This window comes from Falco cherrug, chromosome 2 (genome assembly GCF_023634085.1).
Source record: "Falco cherrug isolate bFalChe1 chromosome 2, bFalChe1.pri, whole genome shotgun sequence".
NCBI classification, from domain to species: domain Eukaryota; kingdom Metazoa; phylum Chordata; class Aves; order Falconiformes; family Falconidae; genus Falco; species Falco cherrug.
The window spans coordinates 424,753-436,018 of record NC_073698.1 but is presented as its reverse complement, the minus strand read 5'-3'; the positions used below and the strand labels follow the sequence as shown (position 1 = coordinate 436,018).

Genomic DNA, 11,266 nt, shown 5'->3' with positions numbered 1-11,266 from the left:
CAGCTGAGCCCCGCTCCTACAACCCTGGGGTGCACATGGCTGCTCGTCCACGGGCGCCGGGAGGGGGGCGGGGGGGGGGGGGAGTAGGCAGGGTGGGCACATGGGGTGCAGCGAGGCTGGTCATGGAGCGGCTGTGGGATGTGTACAGCCAGGCGCAGGGGGTGTGGGGCACAGGGCATGAAGGACAGAGGACACGGGGGACATGGGAAGGAGTATGGAGGGGACGTAGTGAGGCGTGTGGTGCTGTACCGGGGCACACGGGGCATGGGGACACGGGGACGTGGAGGGAGGTGGGACAGCAGGCAGAGGGAGATGGTGTGCACAGGGCACAGCCTGGGCTCCTGGGGGACATGGGGCACAGCGTGGGGAGGCAGAGGGAGGCATGGGGTCCCGTACGGGACTACAGGGGGCATGGGGGGCTGTACTGGGGCACAGGGAGGTGTGGGACACGGTAACACTGGGCATGTCCTGGGGGCACCGGGGGGCTGGGGAAAGGCGGGAGGTGGAGCAGGGCACGGGGCCCGTGGGCGGGTGCGGGTCCCGGTCCCGGTGAGTCACGGCGCTCCCGCCCGCCGCCCCTCGGGCCGCCCCATAAAGCGCCGCTGCTCCGAGCGCCGCTGTCCCATGGCTGCGCCGTGCCCCGCCCGTACGGCTGCTGCGGGACCGGGCGGGGGGGTCGGGGCACCCCTGGGGGTCGCCAGCCGGGACTTGGGGGGCCCCGGGAGGGGGATCCAGCCCGATGCCTAGGACTTAGGGGGGCCCGTTGCGGGTCTGGAGGGGGCCGTTGAGGGGTCCATGGCCACCTCGGGGGGTGCTGGGGGGACGGGAGCATCCCAGGCTTGGGAGGCGCTGGGGTGGGATACCATGACCAGTTCCAGGGAAGCTGAGGGGGATGCTGCGGGGGTGATGCTGGGGGGAGCTATCCCAGGCTTGGGGGGAGCATCCCGGCATGCCCAGCACTGAGCCCCATCTCTGCCCACAGGGACACCCCCCTGCCCTGCCCAGCTCCTCCTGCCCCTGCTCTGCTGGGCCCTGGCCTCCTGCTGCACAGGTAAGTGGGGGCTGCTGAGGGGGCAGGGGCAGGGGGGCAGAGCCAGCTCTGGGCTCTGTGCCACCCCAAGAGGCCTGTGCCCCTGTCTCCTCTGTAGGACCATGCCTTCCTACCCACTTCAGAGATGTGGGGTCTTGAGGGGCAGCTCTTGTCCCCCCACCTCACCCCACTCTGCTCCCTCAGGTGCTGTGGCCCTGCAGCCCCCCAGAATCACTATCCTGCGGATGCCAGCAGAGCCCCCCCACCCAGGTGAGTGACCCTGGGGCCATGGCAAGGGTGGCCTGAGGATGGGGGGTGCTGCAGTGGGACCCCCACCCTGGGGGAGGCACGGGGGTCAGCTCCTGCACCAGCCCCGGCAGACACGCGAGGTGCGTCCTCCACCTGCAGCTGAGATTTCGGGGTGCTGGTGAGGTGGAGGACGTTCCCCTTTGGGGGAAGGAGGGGGTGGGCCATGCCTGTGGTCAGAGGCAGCCTGGCCCAGGGGGCACTGGGGACCCTCACAGCCCCTCTGACTCCATGTACCTCTCCGGCTCCAGGCGAGAACGTGACTATTTCATGTGAGGCAGTGAGTGGCCTCCCCGAGCTCACGCTGCTCTACTGGCTGGGGAACAGCTCCTTCGTGGAGAAACTGCACCCGGATGGGGCCGTGCATGAAGGGATGGTGCTGTGAGTACATGACCAGTGGGTCCTGAGGGTCAGCAGGGCTGCCTGGGACTGCTCTGGGACTGGCAGGGAGGAGCAGCCTCAGCCAGGACAGGGACTCAGGGTCCCCCAGCCTTGAGGGGGTGTCACAGAGCCAGGGATTGGCACTGATGTGCCCCCCCTGGGTCTGCAGGGAGGAGCCACAGGGTTCAGGGGTGGTCCTGCACCGTGACCTGCACTTCATCTCCTTCAGCGTGTGGCACCTGCACACCAACTTCACCTGCGTGGTGCTCAGCCCCCTCGGCGTTGATACCAGGGAGGTGCAGTGGCTGCCCCTGGCACCAGCACCGGCCCCTACCAAGAGTGGAGGACTGGGCTGGGAACAGGGAGCAACTCCTGATGGGTGAGCACCCCATGGTGTGGGTCCCTGCTCTGATAGCCTTGCACTGCTGCATGGGGATGTGACGCCTCCATGGAGGCCTGTCTCCGTGCCCTGCTACAGGGTCTGCATGGCCCCACGTGCACCGGCTTCTCTATGCGTGGGGCTCCTGCTGCCCTTCACGGAGCTAGGAGTGCTGCCCAGGACAGCCCAGGGACCTGCCCATAGCTGGCTGTGGGACCCCGAGGTTTATTAAAGCACATCAAGGCTGCCCGGTGTCACCTGTGTCCTGGGGATGGGGCTGCTCCTGGGTGCAGAGGGCACCTGTGGGGTGAGGAGGAGGGGATGGCTTGGGTGCCCACAGAGGGCAGGATCCATCCCTGACGCCCTTGCTGCCTGGTGAGGGGTTGGAGAGCCACAGACAGCCCTGGTCCTGCCCTAGGGATGCCCAGCCCCATGGTTGTGCCCTCTGCTGAAGGGAGTGGGGAGCCCTGGGGCACAGAGCCCTCATATCCCTCCTCTGTACCCAGGGGGCTTGGGGCTCTCCCCTGGCATGGCATTGCTGAGCCCCATGTGCTGCTCCATGGGGCAGCCTCCCACCCATCTTGTCCTGGCAGGGCTCTTCTCACGGGCACTGGGGCTGGCGTGGCCAGTGCCAGCCCCCATTGTGCTCCCTTGGGTGCTGGTGGGGGCAACGACCACCCTGAGCTGCAGGCAGCTGTGGGACAAGTCAGGGGAACAGACCCCGGGAGGAGACATCCCCTGCTGGACCCATCGAGCAGGACCTGGGGTGTGTGCATCTCTCTGTAGGGATGCTCTGGGTGTGGGAGGGCTGGAAATGTGGGGGAGCTGGAGAAGACCCCGTCTGCAGCCCCCATGAGCTGCCCCCAGGAAACCCCCAGGGACACCATGGTCCCACAGCAAGTCTTTATTCCTCTGGGAGTCAGGGAATGGCAAGCAGCTAAGCAGCCAGCCAGGCAGAGGCACCTCCAAAAGCAGCTCTGTTGCATCCCCCCAGTTCCCATCAGTGCTGACCCCCATCCCTGGGGCAGCCCCTTGCAGACCCCACACTCAGCTGCATCCAAAAGCCCCAGCTGCAGCTCTGCAAAAGGCCTCATCAAGGCTTGACTGGTGTCCCGGGGCTGCCAGCACATCCCAATGCTGGTGACACCATGGCAGGGCCGAGCTGGGCACAGGTGGCTTTGCAGGACCCTGCAGTGGGACCATCCCCATGCCCCCGGCCCCTCCTGGTGTCCCATCCCATCCTGCCATCTCAGTGAAGCTGGTGGCTCCCATTCCTGACCCCTTTCCCTCGCCATGGTGTGGTGGCAGCGGTGGCCTGGCAGCTCAGAGGCCACCAGCAACTGCCAGGACTGTGGCTGCCAGGAGGAGCTCCCAGAGGTGTCGGGGGTCCCCGGGGATGCTGCAGCCTGAGGGTGCCAGAGAGGGGGAGTCAGGGGCAGCCGAGGAGAGGCAGGGGGCCCAGCAGGGTGCCACCCTCCCCGGCTGCAGTGGGGGCTGTTGGCTCACCTGCGCTGAAGATGCACGGCTGGCTCTTGCATCTCTTCTCTGTCAAAGAAACCAACTCTGTCTGCATGGCTGCTGCAGGCTCCACATTGCACCACTCCCCACCCTGACCCTGCCATGCTGTGCCATGCCATGTGTGCCATGCTGTCCTTCACCATGCCATGCTGTGCTGTGCCATGCTTTGCTGCTGAGGGTCCCTGCTGTGAAATTTGGGGGAGAGTATATGGGAGATGTGCAAGGGCGCACACCCGAAGGCCAGCTCCCCATGTTGCCCCCCCCATGATCAAGAGCCCCTTTTCCCCTTAAAGCTGGTGGGAAGGGGCCACCCCCTGCCCCCTGCACCCCAGTGGCAGGGAGGGACCATCACACAGGGACATCACCTTTCACCAACTCGCAGTTGTAGGTGCTCAGCGCACCCTGGGAGCGGAGCTGGATGAGGGCTCTGTCCCCATCATGGGTGATGTCGATGACCTGGAAGGTCTCGAAGGGTGGGATGAGGACCTCTTCCTCCTCAGGGAAGAAGGAGAAGTCTCTGATGGGGACACCGTAGCAGGTCTCCACTGAAAAGAAGGTGTCCCGGCCAAAGGGCAGGGTGCTCTCATTCCGGAGGGAGGTGGAGGTGAAGTGGCCGAAGCGGATGGATTGGTGGCGCTGGGCAGTGAAGCGTATGCCACGGATGCCCCGGTAAACGTGGTGGCAGTGGTGGGGCTGGGCATCCCGCAGAGTGCACAGGGCCTCGCTCAGGAGGAAATGCAGCACCTTGAACTGGAAGGCACCCAGGTATTCCCTGCGGGAGTGCCCAGCCTTGCGAACAGCTGTGTTGAACGCCTGGTGCAGGGGGCCCTGTTCCGTATATGCCAGTAGGGCAATCGCCTGCGCTGGTGTCAGTGCTCGTGTCTGAGGAGCACGTCCCCGCCGGCTCCGCCATTCAGCAGTGGCAACAGTCCAGGCCTTGGCGTAGATGCTGTTGTTGGCAAACTCAGTGCGGTTGAGCTCCTGCAGCTCCTCCTCCATCATGTGGCTGCAGCCCTGGTACCGGTCATCAAAGGAGGTGGGGGCCATGTCCAGCGCCACCTCCTTGACAGGGTCGAGGTCTTGCTGGTGCAAGGGGCTGCCAGCAGCCAGTTTCCCAGCCAGCAGCACCAAGCCCAGCACCAGATGCTCCATGGTGGGCAGAGCCGCCCTGAGGGAAGCCCCTAGATGTCACAGTGTCACGGGCAGGGAAGCAGCCAGTTCCTCCGCAAGCAGCTGGGGAGGTGGGGGAGCGAGAGCAGGATCAGCTTGGGGAGGGTGGCAGGACATGGGAGGGGGCTGCTGAGAGAAGCAGGGCAGGCTGGTGGAAAGCACCCCCTGTTGCATCCCCAGCCAGGGGCACCCCACGTGGCACACGTCTCAGCCCCGGCTGAGCCCCCAGTCCTGTTCCTTGCACTCAACCCTGCCAACAGGTGGGTGGCCCTAGCACCTGGAAGCGTGGCCCCGCAGCCCGCAATGTCGCTCACCAGGAGCAAACCCCTCAGGAGCCCCAGCGAGAAGCGTTACCTGCTCCCTGTGGTGGACGTGGGGTCGGGGTGCTGTTCCTCGGCTCCTGCAGCATGCAGCCCCTCGGAGCCCACCCGCTGCTGGCAGGAGAGGCGAGAAGCAGCTGATCTTTCTTTATATAGCAGCGCTGGCTGGGATCCCTTGGGCCCAGATCTGGCCCCCACCTCCGTTCTTCCTGTTATTTTTACCGTCCCTGTGCTGAGTACCCACAGCAGCTCAGCTGCTGCCCCTTCTGCCTTGCAGCGTGGCTACAGGGGACAGTCAGGAAATCCCCATGGGAAAAGTTGCCTTTGCTTTAACTTGGTGCAGGTGCCATCCCCTCGGGGGCTTTGCCTTTTCCTGCAGGGGCTAACACGGATCCAGCCCCACCAACCTGGGACACCATTCTTGCACTGACCCCCCTTCATCATGTGGCTGAGGATGGGGCAGGTTGTGGCTCAGATGGCATGGAGGTATCAGTGGCACTGGTGGGGGCAGCCATGGTGGGCCAGCCCCTGTCCACAACCCATGGACTTTGGAGGGGGTTAGAAGGCAGGAATCATAGAATCATATAATTGTTCAGGTTGGAAAAGACCTTTAAGATATTCATGTCCAACCGTTAACCCAGCGTTGCCAATGCTACCACTGAACCATGTCCCCAAGCGCCACATCTTCGTGTATTTTGAACCCCCCCATGGACGGTGCCTGCACCCCGTCCCCGGGCAGCCTGTGCCAGCGCTTGGCCACCCTGTCGGGGAAGACATTTCTCCCAGTGCCCACCCTGAACCTCCCCTGGTGCGGCTGGAGGCCGTTCCCTCCTGTCCTGCCGCTGGTTCCTTGGGAGCAGAGACCGACCCCCCTCGCTGCAGCCTCCTGCCAGGCAGCTGTAGGGAGCCAGAAGGGCCCCCCTGAGCCCCCTTTTCTCCGGGCTGAGCCCCCCCAGCTCCCCCCGCCCCCCCAGAGCTGTGCCGCAGCCCCTTCCCCAACCCCTGCCCGGCTCTGGACACGCTCCAGCCCCTCCGGGTCTGCCTGGGGGTGAGGGGCCCAACGCTGAGCCCAGGGCTCGAGGGGCGGCCGCACCGGGGCCCAGCACAGGGGGACGGGCACTGCCTGGCCCTGCTGGCCGCGCTGCTGCTGACACCGGCCAGGGCGCTGCTGGCCGCCGTGGCCACCTGGGCACACTGGGGGCTCATGCCCAGCCGGCTGCCGACCAGCCCCCCCAGGCCCTTCCCCGCCGGGCAGTTCCCAGCCCCCTGCCCCCAGCCCGCAGCGCTGTGGGGGGCTGGTGTGACCCACGGGCAGGGCCCGGCACTCAGCCCTGTTGGGCCTCATACAACTGGCCTCGGCCCCTCGGCCCAGCCTGCCCAGACCCCCTGCAGAGCCCCCTGCCCCCCAGCAGGTCACACTGCCCCCAGCTCGGTGTCATCTGCAAACTGACCGAGGGAATGCTTGATCCCCTTGGCCAGATCGTTGATATTAAACAGAACCGGCCCCAGCAGGAAGCCCTGGGGAGCAGCCGGTGTGACCGACCGCCAGCGGGATGTGACTCCATTCCCCACCACTCTTTGGGCTCAGCCAGCCAGCCAGCTTTTAACCCAGAGTAGAATACGCCTGTCCAAGCCATGAGCTTTGGCTCATAGCTTTGGCCCTTCTGATTTCCCGCCTGCATAATTTCACGGCATCTTTGTGGTCCTCCCGAGTGTCCTGCCCTTCTTCCCAAGGTCAGAAACTCTCTGTTTTCCCTGACTTTCAGCCAAAGCTCTCTGTACAGCCAGGCCAGTCCTCTTCCCCGCCAGCTTGTCTTTTGGCCCATGGGGATGGCCTGTTCCTGCGGAGCAGGAGCCCGATGGAGGTGACGAGGAGATGCCCCACGGGGCCACACAGAAGCAGCTCCATGGGCCCGGCCAGCACCATCCCCGTGGGGCCAGGCACAAGCAGCCTGGCAGAGCCCACATCACCGGGCACCCGTGGGCCGGGCACGTGGCCAGGCAGCCCCAGGGCACGGCTGGGCAGGACGGTGCCTGGGGAGAGCTGTGGCACCTGCTGGGCTTTTGTGCCGTAGCGAGTTCCGTGACCGGTGCGCAGCGCCAATTCACACACGAGTCGAGGTATTTCCATCCCTGTGTTCCAGTTCGTGCAAAGCAGGGCACTGGGTGGTAACCCACAAACGCCTAGCTCCCCGGCTGCCTAAACTTTATGCTGTTTATACAGTTTGGCAAACCAAGACATCAGCCTTCACTGGTGACAAGTTACATATTTCTCTCAGTATTTTTGGCTTGTTTTCCTATTTGCTAACCAAGTCTCTCAGTTTTTATGTTAACTAGTCTGCATGCTCAGCCTCTGCTTCTCTTTGGGCCAGGGCGTCTCTTGAGTCGGTGGTCGCCATCTCCCCGGGTCGCAATTACCTTTCCCCTACTTAGCGCTTAGTTTTGCTGAGCTCATTTCTTGTGGTAAGCTTCCAGCCAGCTCATTCATCACGTGATGCTACTTTCTTCTTTCTTTAAGTTCATTCTTTAAACAAACGACTTGCTGGTGCTTTACAAAGCGCTTACCAGGGCATACCAAAATGCCTGTAACTGAACCTAACTGTTCAGGTACCAACCATGTACTTGATTTTATTCAGCGCTCGATATCTGGGATACGTCGTGGGGCTGGGAGATGCTCTCACCTCCTCACCCAGCTGCTGGGGGTCCTGCAGGGCCGAGGGAAGAAGTCAAAGCATCGGAGGAGCATGGCGAGAGCCCGGGTGGAGGAGCAGAGCAGCGAGCAACCCCGGCACTGGGCACCCCACAAACGGGTGACACCCCACAGCAGCCCTGATGTGGGGCTTTGAGCTGCTGGCCACTGTAAGGGACGTGGCCCAACTGACTGTGCTGTGAGCCAGGGCCACGCTGCGAGAGAAGGTTCCAGAGGCAGCAACAGGCAGTCACGGGGAGGTGGGGCCTGGTGTCCCTTCCCTTGACTGACGGGTGTCTCCAGCACTCCTGGAGCTGGGGAGAGAGGCGGTTCCGGAAGCCCAGGGACTGGGGCCAGTAAGTAGGAGCAGGTACAAGCCTCTGAAGTGCTCTCTGCACTGAATACCCCCATTGGCAGGTCTGACGCTGGGTGCAGGACTGGTGATCTCCCTCCCTCCCTCTCTCTCTCTTTTATTTCTCTTAAAGTTGTTAAGTAAGATGAGGCCTATGTCAATTTCTCATGAAGCCACATAGCTTAGGGGGGTATAATTGTGAAAGGGTCAGCGTTCACTGAACGTTTGTTCCATTAAAATGCATGTTCATGTACGGACCTCGAGTGTTATTTTGCCTTAATCCACACTGAAGGGATTTGCGAAGCTCAGTCACTCTCCCCTTCCCGTAGGTGGGATGTGACATACACTGGCGTCATGGACAGGATCCCCTCAGTGTTGGAAGGTCCTAAGTGACGGTGATGCTCCACCCGGTGAGGGTGGGCAGGGAGAGCAGGGAAGCGACCTCTCCGTGTAAGCCGGGAGACATTTGAGCAGTGGCAAGCCATGGCTGCCTGGGAAATGCCGGTGCTTGACTGCTCCCCTGTTACTGAAAAGTTGAAGGACTGTAAGGCGTGCCTTTCCTCACCAGGGATGGCACGGGGCCATGTTAGCTGGCACGATTCAAAGGCTGTAGCAGACAGAATGACACCACTTAGGAAGGAATGAGAAGTGTGACCAGCAAAAGCCACGGTACGTGCTGTGTTGGGAGCCGCACGAGTGGTGGCCCAGAAGGAGAGGCGCCTGATTAAACAAACTCATGATGAAATGGTTAAACCCTTGCAAGAACAAGTAAAAACCCTGCAGAGCCAACTAAGTGCTGAACGTAACAGCACTCAGCGACTCCACACGCTCTCTCAGATGCATTGGACGGAGAACAAACTTCACGGTCCGAATGAGAGGAAGGGGGACAAGAATCTCTTGATCAGACAGATCTTAATTCTGTTCTGGATAGTCTGCTGGGATTTACAAGACTGGCACGGCTGGCCAAGAAAAACAGGGCCCAAGACCTTTGTACTTGTCTAAGGAGTTTGAAATGGACCGAGAAACGTTTTACCCCGACAGTGAGGAAGTGGTAATGAGGCCGATGATTAAGCTGAGACCACTGATAGCAGCCAAGGTGGGGAAGCTCCACAAGTTACTATCCAGACGGTGCCGCACTCAACAGCCAAAGTGTTGAAATTCCAGGAAAAATACACCAGGTTAGCTCAAGAAACTGAGACAGAGTATGTATGGAGAGTATCACTGACAGGAGGCTATCAAGTCCTGCTGTTGGAAGACGAGGCCCAGGGTTACTGGGTTCCAAGGGTTTTCCTAACTGCTGATGACCCAAGAGGTCGCTAACTCTACAAGCTGCCTATTGAGCAGGGGACCCAGACCCCTTGGAAAGGGGGGATCCAGTATGTATCGAGACCCCATGGTGAACCCATACACCATGAATATAACGTCCCGTTATGCCCCAGTTGGCATATCCAAATTCTTAACAAAAAAGGTACGTCCACCATAATCGCTCTTTCATAATCAAGCACTTTCATAGCGTGGTCCCTTAAACGTTAAACAAACGTGGTCCTTAAACAATCCAGATAATAAAGTTGAAACGTGGGTAATAAATCCCCTACCCCATGAGAATACTCCCCTAAGGAATTGTTCATGAAAAATTAGTTGCAAATCGTTACTGTGGCACCCAATAGACACCTGGTGAGCCCCAGAGCTGCAAACCTTTATTCGGCATATGTGTAGTTGTTGGGGCTTTCCGGCACCAGGGTTAAACCTGGAGATCCCACGTGTTATGGAAAAACTACCCATCGAGAAACTGCCTAGATTAAAACTAAAAAAACCTGCCTAAATTAAACTCTTTAATTGCAAGCCTTTGGGAAGACCCAGTGACAATCACAAGTCCTTGGTGCTCTGCTGCTGTACATTTGAGCTCCCATCACTCTCAGGGACTGCCCCTCGTCAGTGTAACCGAGTGAAGAGCTGGCAAAAACCGATGGGAACAGCCCCATGGTATCTCCTCTGGGAGATTACAGCTGCTGCAGGGCTGAACTACTGAAATGAAACGTGGAGATCTTCCCCATTGGAGGGGAACAGAATGCATCATCACTTAAAGGGCTCAGTTCTTCTCACACTGCTGCTTTGTCCAGCTAGCTGAACTGCTGCAGCCCACAGGGCAAACTGGGAAGAACAGATCCCTGCCATTTTTGCCCAGCAACTATCCTGACTCTTACTGACTCCAGGCCCTGCTGCATTCCCAAAGATAGAATTGGATGCTTACAAAACCAGAGCTTCCAGGGAATCTGAACTAACCTTGGAGGAGACAAGACTGTAAAACTGGGGCCGGCAGACTACTGCACAGGAAGGGTAAGGCAGCCTGCCGTCTGCTCCTTTGGTGCTTTTCCAAAGCCATCCATTAAGCCCTTCTGCTGGGCTTCTGAGAATTAAGGAGTGTCTTACTGGAGTGACAAGCTGCAGGGCAACAGTCCTGCTCCCTTCCCTTGTTCAAAAACCAAGCAGAAGAAAGGCAAGGAGCACATCTTTTCCCTTCTGCTGTCTCAGCTATTGAAGTTACAGGCTTATAACATTGCAAGCTTTTCGGGAGGACACACCTCGGAAGGGACAAAGAGACACAGGTCCCTGCCTTTGTAATGCCAGGAAGTGACAATGTTTATACTAAGCCATGGACTTTTCAGTTTCTCAGTGAGAGAGCTGGAGGGGATGGGAGGGGGCACAGCCAGGACAGGTGACCCAAACTAGCCAAAGGGATGTTCCATACCATATGACATCATGCTGAGTATATAAACTGGGGGAAGAAGAAGGTGGGGGGACAGGGCATTTGGCATTATGGCGTTTGTCTTCCCGAGTACTCGTTAGGCGTGACGGAGCCCTGCTGCCCTGGGGATGGCTGAGCCCCTGCCTGCCCATGGGAAGCGGCGAACGAATTCCTTGCTTTGCTTTGCTTGTGTGCGCGGCTTTTGCTTTACCTATTAAATTGTTCTTATCTCAACCCTTGAGTTTTACATTCCTTTCTGATCCTCCTCCCCATCCCTCTGGGTCAGGGGGAGAGAGCAAGCGGCTGCGTGGGGCTGGGTTGCCAGCTGGGGTTAAACCACAACTATGACCCAAGATACACTTCCTTTCACTTATT

The 11,266-nt window shown here is 60.2% G+C and overlaps 2 protein-coding genes across 3 annotated transcripts; one reads left to right on the top strand and one right to left on the bottom strand.

Moving 5' to 3' along the window:
* Positions 1-920: 920 nt before the first annotated feature.
* Positions 921-2,343, top strand: IL18BP (interleukin 18 binding protein). The gene is made up of 4 exons (XM_027809061.2): positions 921-1,051; positions 1,235-1,300; positions 1,588-1,717; positions 1,887-2,343. Exons 2-4 carry the CDS (start codon positions 1,276-1,278, stop codon positions 2,098-2,100), a joined length of 369 nt encoding a protein of 122 aa, XP_027664862.2. The 5' UTR covers positions 921-1,051; positions 1,235-1,275; the 3' UTR covers positions 2,101-2,343.
* Positions 2,344-2,350: 7 nt separating this feature from the next.
* Positions 2,351-6,054, bottom strand: ART1 (ADP-ribosyltransferase 1). Of its 2 annotated transcripts, none has more exons than XM_027809093.2 (3): positions 5,139-6,052; positions 3,603-3,641; positions 2,351-3,502 (listed from the first exon to the last, which is right to left on the bottom strand). In XM_027809093.2, the coding sequence occupies exon 3, from the start codon at positions 3,389-3,391 to the stop codon at positions 2,351-2,353; it is 1,041 nt and encodes a 346-aa protein (XP_027664894.1). In that variant the 5' UTR covers positions 3,392-3,502; positions 3,603-3,641; positions 5,139-6,052. The 2 variants fall into 2 exon arrangements, with proteins under 2 accessions (XP_027664894.1, XP_055558819.1); XM_055702844.1 differs by having other exon boundaries at positions 2,458-3,502; positions 3,980-6,054.
* Between the last annotated feature and the right edge of the window lie 5,212 nt (positions 6,055-11,266).